Source organism: Sinocyclocheilus grahami, unplaced genomic scaffold (assembly GCF_001515645.1).
Source record: "Sinocyclocheilus grahami isolate Dianchi unplaced genomic scaffold, SAMN03320097.WGS_v1.1 scaffold408.1, whole genome shotgun sequence".
Taxonomy (NCBI): Eukaryota; Metazoa; Chordata; class Actinopteri; order Cypriniformes; family Cyprinidae; genus Sinocyclocheilus; species Sinocyclocheilus grahami.
The window spans coordinates 557,519-578,812 of NW_015505587.1; the positions used below are offsets into that span (position 1 = coordinate 557,519).

Consider the following 21,294-nt stretch of genomic DNA (forward strand, 5'->3'; position numbering starts at 1 on the left):
TTTTTTCATATTTCTGAACACACTTGTTAAGTCACCCGATTTTACTAATGCGCAGTAAAGACACCTAATATCAAATATACACTTTAAGTCCACACAATTCAAGTATCAGAGAGTATAGCGCGCGTGATGCATTTAGTTCTCAATAAGCTGAGGCTATATTCAAGAAATGTGCGTTATTCAATAAAACAAAGTCTAATCATATAAACCACAATTAAGGACCTGTATTTAACAGATTATTAACCACCTTCTTTACCACTAGTATTTATATCTCGCCCTCCCCAACATTTTTTTCCCACCATAATAGATTTCAAGAATATAGCCACTGCTATATGACATATGCGAAAAGTACAGATCTTGGTCAGATAATAGTAATAACAAAAATAAAATCCCTGTAAACTGAATAGTCTGTGTAGAATTGGAAAATAATAATAACAAATGACAATACAAGTAGTAATAATAATAATAATAATAATAATAATAATAACAATAATTTTAATTTCAAACGGTATACTGATCATATAAATGTATGTTTACACGATGAAAAAGTCTCTCAGAGGAATGGAGGTCACATATCGTCTCGCAGCAGCCTCTGGGAACCGGAATGTGCATCCAACTTGAAATGAACCATCTCGCCTAAATGATTTCTCAGCAATGGGCAATTTAAAGCAAAGGGTTCGTGGTGTAATACTGCAAACGGTCTCTGTTTAGTTTTTTTTCTTTCATTCTTCTGTTTTGAAACCATATTTTGACCTGACGGTCGGTGAGGTTGAGCATTCTGGAAAGCTGTAGCCTTTTTTCTTTGTTGATGTAAACACTGAAGAAAAATTCTCTCTCCAGCTCTCTGATCTGATATTTTGTGTAAGGACACCTCTTTTTCCGTGTCTTCTGTCCATCTGAAATTTAAAGAAGACTTTAAATATATTTGACATTTAACTGTATATAATTGCATACACTCTAAAAAATGCTGGGTTGTTTCAACCCAACTTTGGGTCAAATATGGACTAACCCAACTTTTGGGTTAAAAATTTAATGTAAAAACGTAACCCAACGGTTGGGTTAGTCCATATTTGACCCAAAGTTGGGTTGAAACAACCCAGGATTTTTTAGAGTGTAGAAATCATATACAATCTCATTCAATTAATACAGCAGAGACAACTTAATACACCCGATTGCCGTTTTCTAAAATTAGGCATAAACTGTTGCTGTTATCTAAATGTAATTAATTAATTAAACGATAAATCAGTAATAACACATTATACAATTAGCCCTTAAATGAATGAAATATCAAGTTTTGCAACAACACACTCGTCCAGGGTCGTTTGATAATGAATAACTTATAATGGAGACTATTATTTCATATGCATAACTTAAATATTATTTTTTTTAAATAGCCACGTAAGAAAAACTGAAAAGATGTATCAGTTGATATTTACCAGAAACTCCATATCAATCCCTAAGAAAAATGCTCTTTAGATTCCCTGTTGTACAACATGCATTCAGAGGCGATGAATAAGCTAAGGATTTCAATTATCTCAAATAACTCTGCGTTAACAAAAAGTCCAAACTCTAATGAATGCATATTTGAAGACTCAAAGGGAAATGGCCTATCATTCACGGCCAATTTCAATTTCGAGCACGTGATCTTGCGTTTATAACAAAGTTTTGTTAGGGTAAATATACAGGGCCCTCTATAAACCTTATATGCTTATAAAACAGCTTATAAAACCTTTAACAACAGCGCGTTACATCAGAAACGTTCTCACACAACTGCTTTAATACGTACTACTGCTGCCGCTGAATTTCTCTTCTTTGTTACCGGAAGATGGCTCTGGGCTGCTCGTCTCTTCACAGCGCTCCGTCTCATCTGCTCCCCGACAGCTGTCGCTGCCTCTCTCCGTGGGTGCAGGCGCCTTGCTGGCTGCTCTGTCCACCGGGTGCTCGCTCGGCTGATTTTCTACGTTCCCGTAGGAGGTCTCGAAAAACTGGTCAAATGCTTGGGGAAGCACTCCGTTCCTCCCTACGCTGCCATACGTGTTGGACGTGTGGCTCGTGTTGGAGTGGTAAAGAACCGAGTTGTTTTTCGATAACATGTCCCCCAGAGTTCCAGGATTGGACAGGCAGTCCCTGTGCACCATGTCTTCGGTCGCGTAGCAGTGTGGCAGATTGCCCCTGGAGTGCCACTTACTGGACGTGTCAATGGCATAGTCCCTGAAAGATACCTCTCTAACGCTCTGAACTTGTGGCAAACTGGACGTGGAGTAGGAGTATGTCATGGGGCACGAAGACGGGGTCTGGGGCAGAAAAGGAGGAAGGCTGGAAAATTCCGTTCCAGACACGTAATAAGTACAGCCGGGCAAATACATGTTAGACCCAACGGGTACCCGCTCATCAAAATCCATCATGACATTTGGTTGGGCACGCCACAACCATAGTACTGCCTCGCATCGTAGTACAGGACTGCTTCAGCTTCAGTGGCTTTGAAGCAGATCCGCCGAGTAGAAATTTTGAGACGTGAGCTGACGTGGAGATCCATCTCCATCCATTCCAGAGAGCGCCAGTCATGTGACCAAGGGCAGAAATTGACATGCACCTCTTAGAATATTGTATGCCAGCATGTGCAAATGTTCAAGTCGAGAAGTGAGCGATACTTTTCATTGATGAACGTGTGCTTGCAGTGGACCACAGTTGGTTATGTTGACACTTTGGATTGCTGGAGAGAAACCCATCCGCATGCTTAACAGCCAACGCGCCTTAGTAACCAGGGCTTCTGATGTTTATGGATTCGTTCTATTGAGTCACAGACATCTCGTGTCGCTGTAACTCTCTATCCTTTTTCTCGCTGTTGTCTACAGTCTTCAAAATAAAGCTGACAGGAAGAAACATAAGAGGCACTTTCGCAGTGATGCATACTTACAATTTCAATTCGCAAGTGATGCTCTTTGTTAATTGATAGTTGCATGTAGGCTAATAAACTCTCGAACGTAATGTTATTGCCGTGTGTTGGAATTGAAATCGAATTAAGCTTCTGGCTTCATATATTTGGTTTTCTTTCACGATAATCAGTTCAGAATTATTTCAAACGTGGAATACCCTTCGACCAGTTGGCATAGGAATATAGTACACTTTTACTCATGGTTTTGTTTGAAAACGTTGTTTGCCTGTGTGTTAAAATAAAACAAAAAAACACAGTTTGAAGTGTAGTCACAAATAAATGTTAAAGCGCAAAATAATAATGAATTTGACAAAAGGCGCTTACAAATGAGCTATATTATAATTGCGTAAATATACGATTTGGGTAGTTTTAGTATTAATATGTGTTGTAATGTTAGTATGACTACAAACTCGTTTAATTAATTACAGTATATGAATATAGTGCACTTCTTTCATGACTTTCAACAAGCCTCTCTTGTTTGGAGCACCATTTGCGTCAAACATGCATCGTAGGTTATGTTTTTCCCCCCTCACATACAGTGTTCATTAAAAAATACTGTTACCATAAGGGTACATTTACATTCTCATGTGCAAAATTGCTCAAACTTTTTTTCGCTTGCCAAAAATCTTTTCATGTATGTAGGTAGGCAAGACAAAAGGCAGAATTTGCCCGGGTTGGGCACTGGAGTCATGAAGTGAAGCGGCTTGAAAACACAGTTGAGGCCCATAAAGTTTTAACTTGGACTGTGCCCCCCGCAGAATTCTTTTGGATTAAACCGTGAACAATGGCCGAGAAGTCCTAAATGCTAACATTTATGAAGAAAGAAAAAAGAGAGAAAATAAAAAAGAAGATTGCTCAAAAAAAGAATATAGTCCCAATTACCGGCTGCCATGCTCAGCAACGAAAACGAGCTGTTTGGGAGATTGGTTTAAATTTCCTTTATCAATATTGTCAATATTAGGGCTTTTAATGAGTAATCTTGCGCTGGGAGGCAATGAAAACACTAAAACCAGTCCAGGACAGACGTGGTTTTATGGTGTTCTTGGTATCTTCCTCCAGCCATTGTCAGCTCAGACAAGCCATGGCCGTCGGAGAGTGATCATGAGACGCCACCTACTTGGAATTCGTGAACTTCAATGAGACCTAAAGTCACGGGTAACAGTATATTAACGAGAGACAACGACCCATGCGTTGTATCGGGTGAGAGTGATGCTTTTAGCACATCTTCCAGGTTTAAAACCATAAGATCGAATGCACGTGTAGATAGAAGGTTATCATGCATGTTTGGTCTGTATTATTTTTATTATTACAATTATATGTTATAATAGAAGATGGCATTCACTGTAGCGTTACTGAACTGGCTGGCACCATATGACTCTACAAATAAACAGATTCAACTTTACATTGAGTTCTGGCATGTTTAAGAGTTTGAGAACAAGATCTCAAGTTCGGGGAAGGGTGAGGGTCACCACTTTGTAAGTGGTAGTTTGCAAATAGCCCAAACAGCGCCCCGGATGAGGTTTAAGAAGAGTTAGCCTACTGAAATATTGCACGAAACTTTGACATTTTCTTTAGTATTGTTTTCGGCTCACCCGAATTAGGGAATGAATTGGGCAAAGGACCGATAATTTTTCGCACTAGATCAAGTTAGCACTTGTTTCTTGAGAAGCACAGTAATTGGTACAGTCCAAGCCAATTTGTCATCACTTCATACTACTAAGAACAAATGAAATTTGTTCTGTGTTAGAGGATTTTTTCAATCCACTTTGAAAAGCTGTCTTTGGATTTGTTCTCTCCCAAACTGAACCCAAGTAGGCTCTCTAAAATTGTAAAGCGTTCAGTTGTAGTAAAAGCGATAAAGCTGCAAGCATAATTCTATTTGGCGTGCAATTAAGTCCACAATCATTTTAATTCCATTCGTTTAAACAAATTTAGACTTATTTAAATAGCAAAGATCTTTCATTTGGAAAAACTGAATTATATATATTCTTTTACACGTTTAATGACGTCTAGAAACGTATTATTATTGTAAATGAAAATCATTTTAAATCTTGATCGCAGCAAGAGTCTATATTTAAAAAAGAAGGCATTCATCGAATATAGTGCGCTTTTAATTTGCTTTTATAGAAGACATTTGTTTGTGATTAAGAAAAGAAACGACAATGTAATTTTGATGTGAAAATGTGATATTACTGTCGAGTGGCCTTATACGCTTTGGTGCATTTAATAGGCCTAGATTGTCTTTTTGCTGCATTTTGACGCAGTGCAGTTGAGGGCCCCCTTTTAATTTTTTTTTTCGTACGATGCTTATTATAAAGGCTCTTTGGGTCCCACTTTATATTAAGTGGCATTAACTACTATGTACTTACATAAAAAAAATAAGTGCAGTGTACTTATTGTGTTCATATTATTGCAAAACACTTTTGCTGCTATTGAGGTGGGATATGGGTAAGGTTAGGGACAGGTTTGGTGGTATGGGTAGGTTTAAGAGTGGGTTAAGGGATGGGTCAACAGTGTAATTATAAATGTAATTACAGAAATTAATGTGGTTTTAATTTCTATGTACAATGTAAAAACATGTATGTACACAACAAGTGCATTGTACCAAATGATTCATTTAAATGTAAGTACATAGTTAAGGCCACTAAATATAAAGTGTATATAGTGTGTTATTAGTAGGTGAGTTTGTATGTAATATAAAAAATATAGAAAACAATATTCCCAAAAATGACTGCTTTTTGGTTTTCTGCTCTCCGACACATTGAGGGGAGCGACGAGCGACTCTAAGCCCAACCTTTGCCTTGCACTTGCTCGCTAAAGTTTGGTGATGCCACGCTGAACTGTATATTTTTACATGAGACCAAATTTATCAGAAGTGCGGACCTGCATGGAAAGCAAACAAGTCAAATAAAACTGTTGATACGAACGGCGTTGTGTGTCCTTCACTGGGAATAAATGCGATCAAATACACAGGCCAAAAAGTAATGTTAAAACACTTTCATAGCACGCTTTTGTCTGATTCAGTTAATCTTTTGACTTGAAATAATAATCTAAAATATGCCTAGGCTATTAATTAGGGAAAAGGCAGGTTTAATAAATTAATGTCATTGATACTACAACATTAATTTATTAAACCCGCCTTGATTTTAGTTTACTAAATTTTTTTAAGATATACTTTGCGTCTGTAAACAAAAGGGTACAATCAAACCTTTAATTACAATTTATACAAATTTTGTGTGCACTAAAGAGTTATATAAAATCTTGAGTGATATAAAATGAGTATAAACTCAGACTCTGCACGAGATGTCCTTCAAAATGGAGACTGAATTGATAAACATTCTAGTTATTTCTGCGGTAGGCCTGCAGTAATTACAAAAGTAATTAGAGACGAGCACCTTGTTGAAATGTTGCTTCTCGTATGAGAAATGGAGGAAAATAGCAATGGGTTTGTTGTCGTTGTTGCTTGTTATAGCGGTAAAGTAAGGAGACAATGAAAGCATATTACTGTTTCATATCTCTCTTAATTTGTGTTCAGGGTTCATCCTATATATTTGTTTTATATCAAAAATAGTCTAATGTATCTTTCATATCCGAAAGCATATCAACATCACATGTTTCATTTTACTGACAAGTTCAAGTTTATCATATGTAGCAATACACTCAAAAATAGGCTACACAAAGTAGGCTATCTAAATGTAATTTACACAGACCGTCAACAAGACGGAGAACCGCTGGTTTAATCAAATGTTATTTCTTTTAGTGCCTTTGGGTGGCAGCACAGTCCAAATTGAAATGCTTATTGATCTGAAACGCAAACTGTGAATCCCGTCCATGTAGACTTGTGCTTCTCTCCACACTTTCCGTCCGCTCAGACGTTTTTCGAGACCATAGCTCATTGGCTGCCTTCAGATCCCACACACAGAGAGTCTGTGAGCGTTTATTTGAGACTATTCCTAATGCAAATTCCCTCTAAATGTATATGTTTTGTTATTTTATGCATTTGTAGAATAGTATAGAATAGAACCGAGTCAACGGGCAATTGTTAATGAAACAGTAACGATTAAAATGTATCATTTGATTTGAAATGCACTTGTATCAGTTGATGAAAAGTAAAAAAAAACAACGTAGGCTATAGTACAAACAAATAACTGTTGATATCGTTTTTTTATTTTATTTAATTTTTTTAGATTAAAAATGTTGTCTTAATTGATTTCGAAAATGCAAAAATAAAACGCCAAGTAACAATCTGGATTATTTATTAGGATTGCATTTAATTTCTGGTGCGAGTATTTATTGTATTCTTGGTTATAACTAAAAACCGATGTCTAAGTGGCATCGGGTTTGGATTTAACTTGAGCAATTGGTATATGTACACCTAGAGTATGCATTCGAAAATGCATTTGTTGGGTAAGTAAACTATAATAAATTATAATACTATTCCAAAGTTTCTAAACAAATAATATATAGCCTAAATAAATATATTAATTTGAAACTGCCACTAACCTATTTTCCTTCACACATTTTATAGGAATGAATTTATCCGTTTTCTGTTTTTTGTAAAGGTAAAGTTTTTGTTTCTTTCTGTTATTGTTTTTGTTACTGTTATTGCCATTTTGTTATTTGGTTGTCTCTAATTTTTGTGTAGTTGATTTCAACAAGACGTTTTGATGTTAGGCTATTTACATAGGCTATTGACATGATTTCTGTTTGTTTGTTCATTCGTTTGTTTTAAATTAGGGTGTAGCTACTATAAATGTTTATTATTTGAAATTATAGAAGTAAAAGGTTGAAACCTTATTTTGTATTTTTGTTTCGGAAAGACATGGCACAACATGGCAATTACATAGCAAAACAACAGACCGAGAGCATCAGCCTCTAAAAGCTAAATATGGAGTCTGTTTTAGCTGCATTTAGGTCGTGGATAAATTAAGCATGGTGTAAAGAAGATCCTTCACGGAAAAGAAAATAAATAGCCTACCACTAATATCGGACTGTAGCTTTCCTCTGCCTTCCACTCACCTCTTTCTCGTTCGAATTTTTATTTTTGACTAGCCTATATGATTCATATTCAAGTAGGTTCATTTACATGGCAAAATAAATAAAAAGCACACAAAACACCGTGATTTTTTTTATCCCTACTTTACCTGCTTTTTGAATCCGATCCTCAAGTTGTCGTTGTATCAGATGACTGAAAATAGGCTACGGAAAACTGATTATTACACAAACTTTTAAGTGCTTTGCTATTTATTAACGCAAACACATACATCTCGGATTCGTATAGATTGCAGATGTTTTTCCTTAAATACTTCTATGAGGAACAATGACCCAACTGCGGGAAGTCAAGGCAAATACATACACTCTTAAAAATAAAGGTGCTTCAAAAGGTTCTTCAAGCGATGCCATAGAAGAACCATTTTTGGTTCCACAAAGAACCATTCAGTCAAAGGTTCTTTAAAGAACCATCTCTTTCTTACCTTTTTATAATCTGAAGAACCTTCTTTCGCCACAAAGAACCTTTTGTCAAACAGAAAGGTTCTTCAGATGTTAAAGGTTCTTTATGGAACCATTTAGACAGAAAGGTGGCAGGGTTCCTCAAATCTTACCCTGGAGGGCCAATGCGCTGCAGAGTTTAGCTCCAACCCTGATCAAACTCAGCTACCTGTGATTTTCTAATGATCCTGAAGACACTGATTAGTATACTCCGGTGTGTTTGATTAGGGTTAGAGCTAAACTCTGCAGGAAAGTGGATCTCGTGGGCCAGATTTGAGGATCCCTGTTCTATGGCATCGTGAAGCACCTTTATTTTTAAGAGTATATATGTGCCACTAGATGGCAGCACCGTTACGCTCAAGAAAAAGGGTTCTTGTAGAATACTTCTCATCTGTGATTTGGCTCAACACAATATTGCAGCCATTATTCACTCATTCTTAGCAGCTGGTAGCCTATCGTTCTATTTAACTCATTCTTTTCTGTAAATTGAATTCAATCAAAACATTAAAAAGAAATTGATCATTTGCGATGAACATTTGTATTGTTTATGTATTTGTGTTCAATATTTGGGCAGAATGTTGACATTCGTAATAATTACAAAGATACAAATATGGAAATAGCCTAGCCTACATCACTTAATATGGGGAGTTTTATTTGCATACTTTCTGCAGTAACACATGAATGAATTTGTACTATATTTCGCAGGTGCACTGGAAGCGACTTTATATTTACAAACGTGCGTATGGGGTAAAAAGAAAAGAAAAGGGCAAAACAGAAACTGTCACGGCTTGGGGTAAATTCAGTGTACAATTAGCATAGCATGCAAATCCACAGTCTAAAAAGGTACATTTGTTTTTTGATGTGTAAATATAAAATAATACACGAATTGCCATGGTTTTGTCTGTTTACTTCACTGTTTTTTTGTTGTTGAAAAAATTCAATTTACATTGCTCCCACGTCTGTCAAATAGGGCCTACATTAAAGATTAAAAAGAATGAAGTGGTGAACATGGGTACACAGTTCTTGAGCAGTGTCTTCGCCTTTTATTAGTGTCAGTGTCTTGGCAATATGTAGTAACACAGGGATGCAAAATACACATTTTCCCTCCTGCGCATCTCCGCATAGTTTCTTGACGCGGAACAGATGATGGAATGGATTTCAGAATAAATAATGTTGAAGGTCCTTCCATTTACACCCCTTTGGTATTTCAGTTTTTCATTCTTTCAGACCCTAACTGATGCCCTTGTACTTGTTGACCACTTTCTTCTCTTTCACCCGCCTGTTTTGAAACCAGATGGTCACTTGTCGCTCGGTCAGGTTTGTGTGAGCAGATATCCTTCTTCGTTTGTCCTTAGTAATGAATTTATTTGTGGCATATTCTCGTTCTAGGTCCTTCAATTGAACCTTGGTGTAGGGAACCCGCTTCTTTCTCCCTCGACGCACTGAGGCTCCATCGGTACCCGACACAGTGTCTAGGGGTCAGATCAAAACCAAAAGAAGGTTGGTTGCAAATGCGTAATTAGTAAGTAAAAAAAATAGATGTTCATGTCAGAAATGTCAAATAATAAACCAGAAAATAAAAACACAATGACATGTCTTTAAAGCAGTATACAAACGTCGAGTAAAATATTAACATAAAAACTATTTGCAATCTTGAGAAGTAGTGAGAATACAAAATGCACGGCGTAATGTCACTTTAAATGATTATATAATCTTGCTATTAGGCCTAAAGATCAATTTTATGTTCACTTCGATTTTTACTTAAATTCATAGTGCGTGGGATATTTTTTTCCCCCAGATATTAAAGCAGATTTTGTTTTTTTATTACCTTGAATAGACGATTTCCATAAGGTGTTTGAGTGCGTTTGATCTTTCGGGCAGTACACCGGACTGCTCCATCCGTTCGTGATTGCCCAGGGCTGGTACGTTTCAACCGGCAGAAGAGACTCGTGTCTGGGTTCCGCATGGGTGCTAAGCGCAGGTACGACTGGCACGTCAAGATAACTCGGTACAGGCTGGTAAGGGCCAGACGGGTAACCCTGGTAGAAAGCAAATTCCTTAGCACGAGAAGGGAACTCCTCTCCAGAAACAGACGTGTCCATGTATTTTTCCCCATAGGAGGTGGGCTGCGTGCAGGACTTGGGCATCCTACACTGGTAGTAACTACCACCAAAATATCCATAGGGCAAAGAAGCACTGGGAGAATTCTGTACGGCTGAACACGGACTGCATTGTTTGACAGGCTCCCCCATGCCCGATCCTGGCACCTCACTCGACGTGTAGGTTGTGCTCGGGGCCAAAGAAGACGGGTGGGCAATAAGGTTCCTGCTCTGGCTAGCAGCGAAATTGCCTCCCACAAATCCTTCCATGTTTTTGCTCATATCATCCAAGCCGTTGTCATAGACAAACATCACCGGGTCAATCCAGCGGGAATGGAGGAGTAAAGACGCTGTCATAGCACGCCCTACATGGAGCCTACCAGCTCTTTTAGAATTCCCCAAGACTGAAAGGGAAGCAGTGGATCAGAGGAGTAACAGATACCCATGCGTCCCGTGTGCGTCAAGATCCAACTATTATTGGACGAGCGGAGGCACGTGATATGCAAAGAGGCTGATAAACGTCTAAACTGGAGATAACGCCGATCTACCAAGACAAACATACTGCACTGAACTGAAACAAAGTGGAGGGATTTGGTCAAAAATTGCTATAAAGATTCTGGCGATAAGCTTTATGCTTAAGTGGAAACCAAGTGCCATTCCATTTGCGCAAAGGGACTAGTATTACGCACCTTCCTATATAGGTAGCCTATAGCCTTTATCTGTAAGATCATTGAACATTCGTAAATATCATATTCTTATATACTATTAAAAACAATTAACAGTAATAAAAAAGCTAACGCGGGCTGCTTGACATTTTTTTTAATCTGGTGGCGTTTCAAACTTACCTTACATCATAGTCGCATGCTGATTTTTTGGGAAAAGCGTTGTTTTTTATTGTCTTCCAAGTCATTTGATGATGTGAAAATTAAATAAGGAACCAAAAAGTCTTAAAGTGGCTATTTTCTTTGTGTGTTTTTTACTCTACACAATTTTGCACAGCTACAGTGAGCCGCCTCTGTAATACAAATGACCATTTCGAGCCCATTAAATTGTCAAATAACAAATCACACTTTATGAAAATGACCACCAGTTTATTACTCTATACGTCTAGAAATCCAGCCCACGATTTGGCAAGACTCGTTTAACATATGAGTTACACAGGGCTGGAGGCCAAGGTCAAGGTGAAAGTTGCAGTCCAGCCAGGGCCCTTGTTGTCACTGAAGGCTGGACAGTCTGGCAGGAAATCTCTGGGTTCATTGTAAGCAGGAGCACAAAGGTATTGCTTGTGATGCCACAGATTCAGCATGAACGTCTTTTGATCAGTATTTTCATTACAGCTTTGGTTATCTGATGCGTTGGCACAGAGGTCTGGCATTGCTGGAGTTATAGCTAGAAGCTAAAGATACCTAATATTGAGACTGCATTATTTGTATAATAATAAACGTTAGGCTATTTAAAGATAGCCTAAATATTCTTATCTAGTAGGAGTGTATTTAGTGTGCTTGTATAAAAATGTAATAGGATGCATTAAAAAATAATTACATTTATTTCAATCTTATTTCAAGTCAGTTTTATTGTTCTGAAAGTAGCACACGGGATGAGCGCCTATGAGTAGCATATACGAGGATATCATAGCTCACACCATGACATACATGGTCAAAAAATGCTCATTTCTAATGAAATACAGCCTAATCACTCCAAACACAAAATGTGTACGTTTCATATTGCAGTTAAATGAATAATTCTCCTTCGTTTTGGAATGATTCTTTAACACAGACAATAATATTTCGACCAATATCTGAGAAACACCGCGTCCCTTATCTATAGCTCACAAACTGCCACTTTAATGTTGAATAATATCAGCCACTTAAGATAGATGAGATATATTTAATATTTCAAATAATAGGTTCATTCAAAATCACGTTTGTTATTATTATTATTATTATTATTATTATTATATGCACACACCGAGGAATGATAAACTAATAAACTACAGTGCTGTTCAAGAATCATGTCATTTTTAGTTTAAAGCCGTTTGTAGGCTATAGGCTCACTATCCAGCGGAGTATGCACAGGAAATAAGCTCGCTGGTGGCGTGCAAACACGGCCATGTTAGGCGCCAAGTCCCTATTTGATCTTTTTAAGGTTTCTTGAGCTATTAACGTTCAGCGTTGTTCGACCCTCTCACAACAGCCGAGCTGTGTAAAACACGAAGTCAGCATGTGAACCGACGGATGCCAGAATTGTTGGTGCACCATCCAGAAGATCCAATGCATTTTTAAATTGATCTCGAAGATAAAAGAGGCGCCCGTTCATAGGCTACTTCATTCCTCAACATTCAAAATCAACCGTTTCCTCAAGATTTGACTAAAACCGTCGTGCTGTTTTTAGACTACTACTTTAGCCCTTAAGCCCCTCTTGTGAGCAGGCCAAATGTGGACCATTTAATATAGGTATGCTATTTTACATTTACAAATTCACAGAGCATATTAATGGTGATGTTAAGGATAATTCAGATAAATATGTGGATAGCAAAACAATTTTTTGTAAATGTGTCTGTAATTTGAATGGACTGAAATAAGACTTTATGTAGCCTAACGGTTTCAACCACCAACAAAAAAAGGTACAGCGAAGCTTGGCTCTAATAACCTCTCAAAAACAGAGCAAAGGACTGGAACTGAGTGAAATGCATAGAGTTCATTCAATTTCAGGTTCAGATTCAGGCAGTTTTACTCATCTTGTTTTCCACATACACTCACGAAAACCAATGAAGAGAAAGTTGTAGGGGCTGCTGTGGGCTATGTAGGCTCATAGAAGTAAATATTTGAGAGGCACGAAGCCTTGAGACCCTATTTTGTGCATTACGTTAGAAGATTGCACAGTAGGCTTTAGATGCACTTCATTTCAGACACATACTTGATATTGCGGACATGTAGCCTGCTTTTGTTTGCAAATGTAAATAAAATTGTAGTTTGAAACTACTATGGTTATAATTACTTTCCAATTGATTTATTCGTTTGACGCTGTTTGACACAGTTTTGGGTAAACATCTTTTAAAATGTTCAGAAATTTACATATATAAATGTTCATATATATATATATATATATATATATTCTGAACGGCATTGGTCTTGAGGAATGCTTATGAACAGAGCACATATAATAGCCTATTAATATCAATAATTATTAAAAATCTTTGTAATGCACGAAAAATCGAATTAATTCAGTAATCTAATAGGCTTTTGAGAACAATGTATATATCGCCTTCACCCTATGCTTACACAATTCAAATGAAATCATATTGAAATAGGCTATGTCTCCTTTCTGACATTATTCGCAGATATAGGCCTAAATAGTTGAAAATGAATTTGGAGTACTACGTTTTTCTGGAGGTTATTGTTGCATTGGAATAAAACTGTATTAACAGAAATGCAGATGTTTCATAAATGTCACAACTTCGATGGTTTAAAGCAGAAACGCGATGTCCAGTATTTATTAGTTATTAGTTATTGTGGAATCATTGCTCCGTTTACTCTCAGTGCTGCTCAAATATCTCCAACCACCTTTATTATGCAACCATGAATGAAATGTTAACCCCAACCATTAAAAAGAGAATATATATATATATATATTTATAATCTATTTAGTCTGTTTTACCTATAAGCAAAGATCGCATTACCTTAGTTAATGTTTTAATAAAATGTGGAAGAAATAGTTTTATTGGCACATCATGATTCATAGTCCAAACATTTGTCATAGGCATAACTCTCTTTCTCTGAAACCAAACAGTTTGACTGAAAGACTATTTTGCTGTTATGTGTGTTATATATGAACATTGCAGCGAAAAGCGAAGACTAAATATTTTTGATTTTACTCTTTTAATGTCCAGGCTATTATAAGATACAATTAAATTCCACTGACGTAAATATTAATTAGGCTTATCCTAAATAAAACGTTTTTGTAGACAAAGTGTTGGAAAAGTGATCAATGAAAGAACTTTCTAACAGACATTTTTGAAACATTTTTCTTTTTAAACAAAAGTTTGGTCCCCGTTTTTTAGTCCCAGTCTCAGTCTCTGGTCTCAGTACTCAATTAACAAGTACAATTATTTCTATAAATGATTTTTAATTAAAGCATGTGTGAAAATAATAAAATAAGCTTGTTTGGATAAATATAAATGCAACGAGTGGGATCGATGGTCCCATAGTTATTTAGAATAAACACCGGACTTCTCAGCTAAATATCTGTATCGTGTTTCTATTTTCTGAGTTATCAAACCTGTCTGTTCTGGGAATCCAGAGGTCTCAGATGGCATGCTGTATTTCAAGTAGTTAAACCTAACAGCCACATTACACCATACTCAAAATCCAAGTAGTAGGACACATATCCTATTTCGACCACACCTGGTGCTCGTGTCAAGGTCCAAACAATTAAATAAAACATTAAACTTACTGTTCTTATTTCTGTCAAATGAAAAATCAAATCAAACAATTCATTAAATAGAATTTGAGAGAGTTAACTCGTAGATCACGGAGCAAGACGCAGCAACAGATTGACTTTGAATAGGATGTCTTGTCTATTTTAGCAATTGATCATTTCAGAAATAATTACCTGGAAGAAATTACAATATAATTACAATTACATAAAGAATGCGCAAACTTAACGATGTTCAATTACGCAGAGATCACACAGATGTAACATATAAGAGTTCCCATCTGTTGGATAGTTTTAGAAACTAGAATACACAGAATAAAAATGACAATTAAGGTAAATTTTTCGGTCTAGAAAATCTTTACCTCTGAGAAAAGATTTTTTCTCAATGACCAGAGGGACCAGAGAACGTGATGCTTTAAATGGGTGAAACCGGAATGGGATTCCGGGTTTTGGGCTGTCTGAAGTCTAACTACCCCATGGTCCTCTGTTTGTAAGACCTGCCAACTAGATAACAACACAGCACTTAGGCCTCCATGCTTAATGGACTTTTTATGGCTTTGTCCTGTGATCATGTGACCTCTAGCATTATGGCCTCTCTGTGGCTCTTTGGTGAGTAGATCAGAAACATACCGCTGACTGCTTTTTCCCTCGTTTTGGAAACCAGGTGAGCAAAAGTGAGTGTGACAAGAAGAGGCGAAAGACAATGAGAGAAGATGAAGGAGCAATGCAAAGTTCTGAGGGGAGAATTCGGGGGAAAGGAAAATAGAGAGAAAGTGAGAAGTGAAGGTCATGAAGACAAACCTGATCACGTTCCTCACAATATGTATCTTGACTGTATCATTAGCTTCATGGAACTGTGACCTAAGCAAGCTGGGGCACCCAAACAGAGGAAATTACATATTTATGATTGCTTGAATATCATTTTTAAAGGGTTCCTGATCTTGAAATATCTGTTAGCATCTTCTCACCCTCATGCCATTCCAAACGAGTATGCATTTCTTCTTTAGAATACAAAAGATGATATGTGACCCTGGACCACAAAATATGATTTGCCGCTACATTACAATTTTACCCATGTATTTCAAAGCTTTAAAAGGGATAGTTCACCCAAATTACCCCATGATTTACTAACCCTCAAGCCAGCCTAAGTGTATATGACTTTCTTCTTTCAGATGAATCCAATAAGACATGTGACCCTGGACCACAAAACCAATCATAAGGGTCAATTTTTTGAAATTGAGATTTGTACAACATCTGAAAGCTGAATAAATAAACTTTCCATTGATGTATGGTTTGTTAGGATAGGACAATATTTGGCAGAGATACAACTATTTGGAATCTGAGGGCGCCAATAAATGAAAATATTGAGAAAATCGCCTTTAAAGTTGTCCAAATGAAGTTCTTAACAATGCATATTACTAAGTTTTGATATATTTACGGTAGGAAATTTACAAAATAGCTTCATGGAACATGATCTTTATTTAATATTCTAATTTTTGGCATAAAAGAAAAATTGATAATTTTGACCCATACAATGTATTTTGGGTTATTGCTACAAATATACCCATGCAACTTAAGACTGGTTCTGTGGTCCAGGGTCACATATTTTGTGTTTTTTGTCCATTCAATTAAAGTCATTGGGGTCTAATGTTGTTTTGATCCACATCGACTTGCATTGTACAGATAAAAAAAACACTTTCTACAAAAGATCTTTTGTGTTCTACAAGAAAAAAACGGTTTGGACAACATAAGAGTAAATAATGACAGAATTATTATTTGTGGGCGAATTATCCCCTCCCATCTAACAATGAGAACATGAAACTAAAATATAATTTCCTTGATGTGTAAAAGATTTGTAGATGACTCACGTTTATTGTGCATGTTACATGCCACTGAACTCAAGGTGAGGCTTCATAAAGAAGCATCAAAAAACATTCCACTGTGTGACCTTGGAAAGAGGGAGGAGACCAGGTAAAAATATGTGCCGTGTTGCATCATTAACTGGTTAACCGCATTCATCATGATTACCTATAGGATTGTAAACCTGGCTTAGTACCCTGACAATACCACTTCATTTTCCAGGATTATGTACAATTGAATAACAAAGGTTATATAAACGTGTATCAATACGCACATTTGATGTCCTAACATCAAAGATACAGATATTTCCGGCTTTAATTTCCAGGTGTTTAATCATACATGAATACAACATGTAGATCCAACATCATTAACAGCAAATTTGACTCAACAGATACATGAAGAACACAAAAATTAAAATTGTACATTTGAAAAGAAATGGAGTGTAACGGCTGATCTGAGTCTTGCGTGTTTGTGGTTGGTGAGAATGAAATTATACATTTATAATCTTTAGTTAGCCTGCAGAACACCAACGAAGGCAAGAAAAAAAAAATCAGAACAAACATTAAATTCACAGCATCTTATCAACTGATTGGTGGATTACCAATTGTACATGAGTGGGCCCACAAAAGTAACATGATTACAACAGAAACTCAGTCTCAAATGCTACACACACTAACAAAATAAACACACATCTTTCCCACTATCATCCAATCTACATATGTATTCATTCACTCTCTCACTCATGTATCGCTCCCAGCACATGCATGCCAATGAAATCACATATTTGGGTCAAATTTTTGCATGTCAGGTCGTGTGAAAGGCAGGCAGTGCTGGGTAAGGCTGCAGAAGGGGCAGAGTGTTGCCTTCTACTGGCCCTCCTCTTCTCGAAGGAACTGGAAGACAGATGAGAAGTCTTTGCTGGCGTAGCCGCGTGCGCACATCATACGGTAAATCTGATGGGCCAGAGAGCCCAACGGCACTGGTGTCTTTGTGTTAGTTGCTGTATTCTGAGCAAGTCCCAGATCCTGAGGATAAATTGCAGTAAATGTCATTAAGAGATATGCATAACTGCAAATTTGAAAAATTACTGCATTTTTGCATAAAAAAAAAAAAGAAAAAAAAAAAGGCTAGTTCGAACAGAATAGAGGGGCTCGAGGCAATTTTAAAGTAGACCATTACAAACGTAACATGCAGTTTTAAAACCCCCCCACAATGTTTAACAACAGTGGAAAATGTGACTATAGCATGATTGTGTAGGAATGTATCAGTGGTAGCAGTACATAATAAATGTTTATTGAGCAGGAAATCAGCATATTCAAATTTCAGCTTTGCCATCACAGGAAAATATATTCACATTGTAAAAAAAATAAAAAAGATAAACATTACCACCATTTTTGAGATTTCTCAAACATCACTCTTTATTCCAAATGTTTGACCACCAGTATAAAAAGTGGGAAAATAGACTAGACTTCACTAATCAACTATTTAGGTTATTAGTTTACCATTGTGTTAGTAATTTATTCCTAATCTATATAACATGCTTCTATAATAATTATAATAATGGCCTAGAGGAAGACCATGGTAGAAACAAATGTAAAGACGACAAAGCACACCTTGGCCATTAGTGTAGTTCCGAAGCCACCCTGGTAGTTGTTTGCTGAGGGCACTCCCTCCATCACTCCCGGGACAGGGTTGTATGTGTCACTCGACCAGCAGCGGCCAGAGCTCATGTTCAAGATCTTTGCCAGAAGTTTCGGGTCAAGCCCTAATCTGTAGAAAAAGTAAATGTAACAAGACAGTTGTATCATTTAATCATCTGTATCATAGTTTTTGCTGAAAATTTACTTAACCTAGGCCATCTAAGATGTAGATGAGTTTGTTTCTTCATCAGAACAGATTTGGAAAAATGTACTCGTATTTTGGCTAGAAGTGACAGTTTAGAGTTAAAACGCCTTAATAATGGACTTGTTTCTTACAAACACGCAGCTTTTCACTTTACAAGACATTCATTTATGGACTAGCGTCATGCGGATTACTTGTGAATTATTGTGATGTTTTTATTAATTGTTTGGACTCATTCTGACGGCACCCATTGGGGAGCAAGTGATGCTACATTTCTCCAAATCTCTTCTGATGAGAAAAACTAATCTACATCTTAGATGGCCTGAGGGCGAGTAACTCTTTTAGCAAATTTTCATAGTTGGGTGAACTGCTTCTTTAAGTAATTCAACTGTGCCCTGCACCTGATTCCCAAATTCATGGTCTCCGCTGTTCCAATCATCCCAATGGCCAACAGCATATTGTTGCAGATTTTAGCTGCCTACAAAAAAGGAATAGAGAGATTATGACCAGAAATAAATCAGAACCTTTCTAAGAATGGCACTATATTCTTAAAGACATCCTATTTATACCTGTCCGGTGCCAACTTGGCCACAGTACACCACATTAGCACCCATACAGCTCAGAAGCTCCTTGGCTGCATTGAACTCCTCCTCTGGCCCACCAACCATAAAGGTGAGCTTACCTGAAGTGGAAGCACCAACACCTGAGAGAAATATAGAAAATGATGCAGATCATACTGTACATATCTAAAATACACAGTGCCTTGCGAAAGTATTCATACCCTATTCATTTATTCACATTTTATGCTGCTGCCTTATGTTAAACTGCTTTAAATTACTTTTTTCCAAATAAATCTACACTCCATACTGACAAAGCAAAAACAGAATTGTCACAACTTTGTAAATTTATTAAAAATAAAACTGAAATAAGTACATTGCGTAAGTATTCATACCCTTAACTAAATATTTCGCTGAAGCACTTTTACAGTCTCAAGTCTTTTTTTGTTTGATGCGACAAGCTTTGATCATCACCATTTGGCAATTATCCGCCATTCTTCTCCTCACCTCTTCACCGCTCAAGCTCTGTTAGGTTGGATGGGAGAAAATGCACATTTTCAAGTTTCTCCAGAATTATTTGACTGGGTTCAAGCTCATGCTCTGGCTGGGCCACTCAAGGACATTCACAGAGTTGTCTATAAGCCACTCTTGCTGTGTGCTTAGGGTCATTGTCCTGTTGGAACTTGGAAGGTGAACCTTCTGCCCAGTCTGAGGTTCTGAATGCTCTGGACTGGGTTTTCATTAAGGCTAACTCAATATTTTGGTGCACTGAGCTTATCTTCTACTCTGACGAGTCCCTCAGTCCCTGCCACTGGCTAGGAACTATACTCTCATTCCGGCGTAATAATCAGGCCCTGCGTAATATCATTGCACCATGGTACGGCAAGAAAAGTTCTTTGATTATTACGCCGGAATGAGAGCATAGTTCCTAGCCATATCAGCCTAGAAAATCACAACTTTTCATTTTCCGTCGGTCTTGGTACACTATATAACTACAGAAGAGTCACGTTTGGGCATTTTTGAGCGAGATGCTAACGGTCTAATCAGATTCAATGATCTATGCTAAGCTACAGCTAAAAGTGCTGCCGCCAGACCCGGAGATCGGCTGAATGGATTCGAAAAGGTAAAACTCAACTGTTTAACTCTAAGGGAGTTGAAAAATTAGCCTATTTTCAAAAATAGTGGAGTGTTCCTTTAAACTGACATAGAAGTTCAAGTTCCACAGAAGACCTCTGTAACAATAACAATGGAAGTGGAGTTTCGACCAAACATGACCAATCAGAGAATGAGCAACCACATGCATGAATTATTGACGGAACGAATGAATGACTAAAGCTCTAATGTGATTGTTTCCACAACATCATACCAGTAACCTGCTTTAAGTTTAAAGGATTGAGAGGACGTGTCTTCAAAATGTAACACCATCGAAGTGCCATAATTACTCTCTGAGAGGAAAGTTCTATAAACACACAAGCACTTCACCATCTGCTGTGAACACAGACGTGCATGACGTCAGGGACAGTTTGTTGTGGCTCACGTTTCATTAAGCCTCCTTCACAGGCGCTAACACGGAGCCGAGAATAATGTCTGGAGGGTCCAAGTAAAGAGAACGAGCAGGTCTGTGGATTTCTTATGACTGTTTCACAAACCAAGAGCGGGTCCAACGGTATGTTAGCCAAACCCCACTGACGCATATGAAATGAGAGGCAACAATTTAAGGAAAGCAAACTAGAAGCACATTGCTTTTATGTGCCCAAAGACCAGAGGAAACAACTTCCTGATTAAAAAGGAGGATCACCATAAAGCACAAACTAGCTGTTGACGGAGTTAAACATTTCTTGTTAGGTGACAACACGGGTCGTTTTCACACCTCAGGCAAGTTTATAAGCGGCACACAGATTTGAACACTGAGAAAAGTATGTGTACCTTACATTACACTAGACTTGAACAGTCAATTCTGACACAAATTGATTGCCATTTAAAGAGGTCATTTGCTTTAATTTTTTATATATATATATATATATATATATATATATATATATATATATATACACACACACACACACATACACACACACAC

The 21,294-nt window shown here is 37.2% G+C and overlaps 3 protein-coding genes across 4 annotated transcripts in view; all 3 read right to left on the minus strand.

Annotated features, from left to right (window-relative positions):
• Positions 1-660: 660 nt before the first annotated feature.
• On the minus strand, positions 661-2,524 carry LOC107550813 (homeobox protein Hox-A11b). Its single transcript, XM_016232191.1, has 2 exons — positions 1,784-2,524; positions 661-893 (listed from the first exon to the last, which is right to left on the minus strand). Exons 1-2 carry the CDS (start codon positions 2,400-2,402, stop codon positions 661-663), a joined length of 852 nt encoding a protein of 283 aa, XP_016087677.1. The 5' UTR covers positions 2,403-2,524.
• Positions 2,525-9,349: 6,825 nt separating this feature from the next.
• Positions 9,350-15,454, minus strand: LOC107550814 (homeobox protein Hox-A13b-like). The gene is made up of 3 exons (XM_016232192.1): positions 15,318-15,454; positions 10,251-10,925; positions 9,350-9,894 (listed from the first exon to the last, which is right to left on the minus strand). The coding sequence occupies exons 2-3, from the start codon at positions 10,876-10,878 to the stop codon at positions 9,653-9,655; spliced, it is 870 nt and encodes a 289-aa protein (XP_016087678.1). The 5' UTR covers positions 10,879-10,925; positions 15,318-15,454; the 3' UTR covers positions 9,350-9,652.
• A 1,345-nt stretch (positions 15,455-16,799) lies between these two features.
• Positions 16,800-21,294, minus strand: part of LOC107550829 (3-hydroxyisobutyrate dehydrogenase, mitochondrial-like) — a 10,262-nt gene continuing 5,767 nt past the window's right edge. For both annotated transcript variants that reach the window (XM_016232215.1, XM_016232216.1), the window contains exons 5-8: positions 19,227-19,360; positions 19,059-19,135; positions 18,429-18,585; positions 16,800-17,840 (exon numbers count right to left, since the gene is read on the minus strand). In XM_016232215.1, coding sequence (XP_016087701.1) covers positions 17,682-17,840; positions 18,429-18,585; positions 19,059-19,135; positions 19,227-19,360 — 527 coding nt within the window. In that variant the 3' untranslated portion in view covers positions 16,800-17,681. The remainder of the gene's footprint in view (positions 17,841-18,428; positions 18,586-19,058; positions 19,136-19,226; positions 19,361-21,294) is intronic.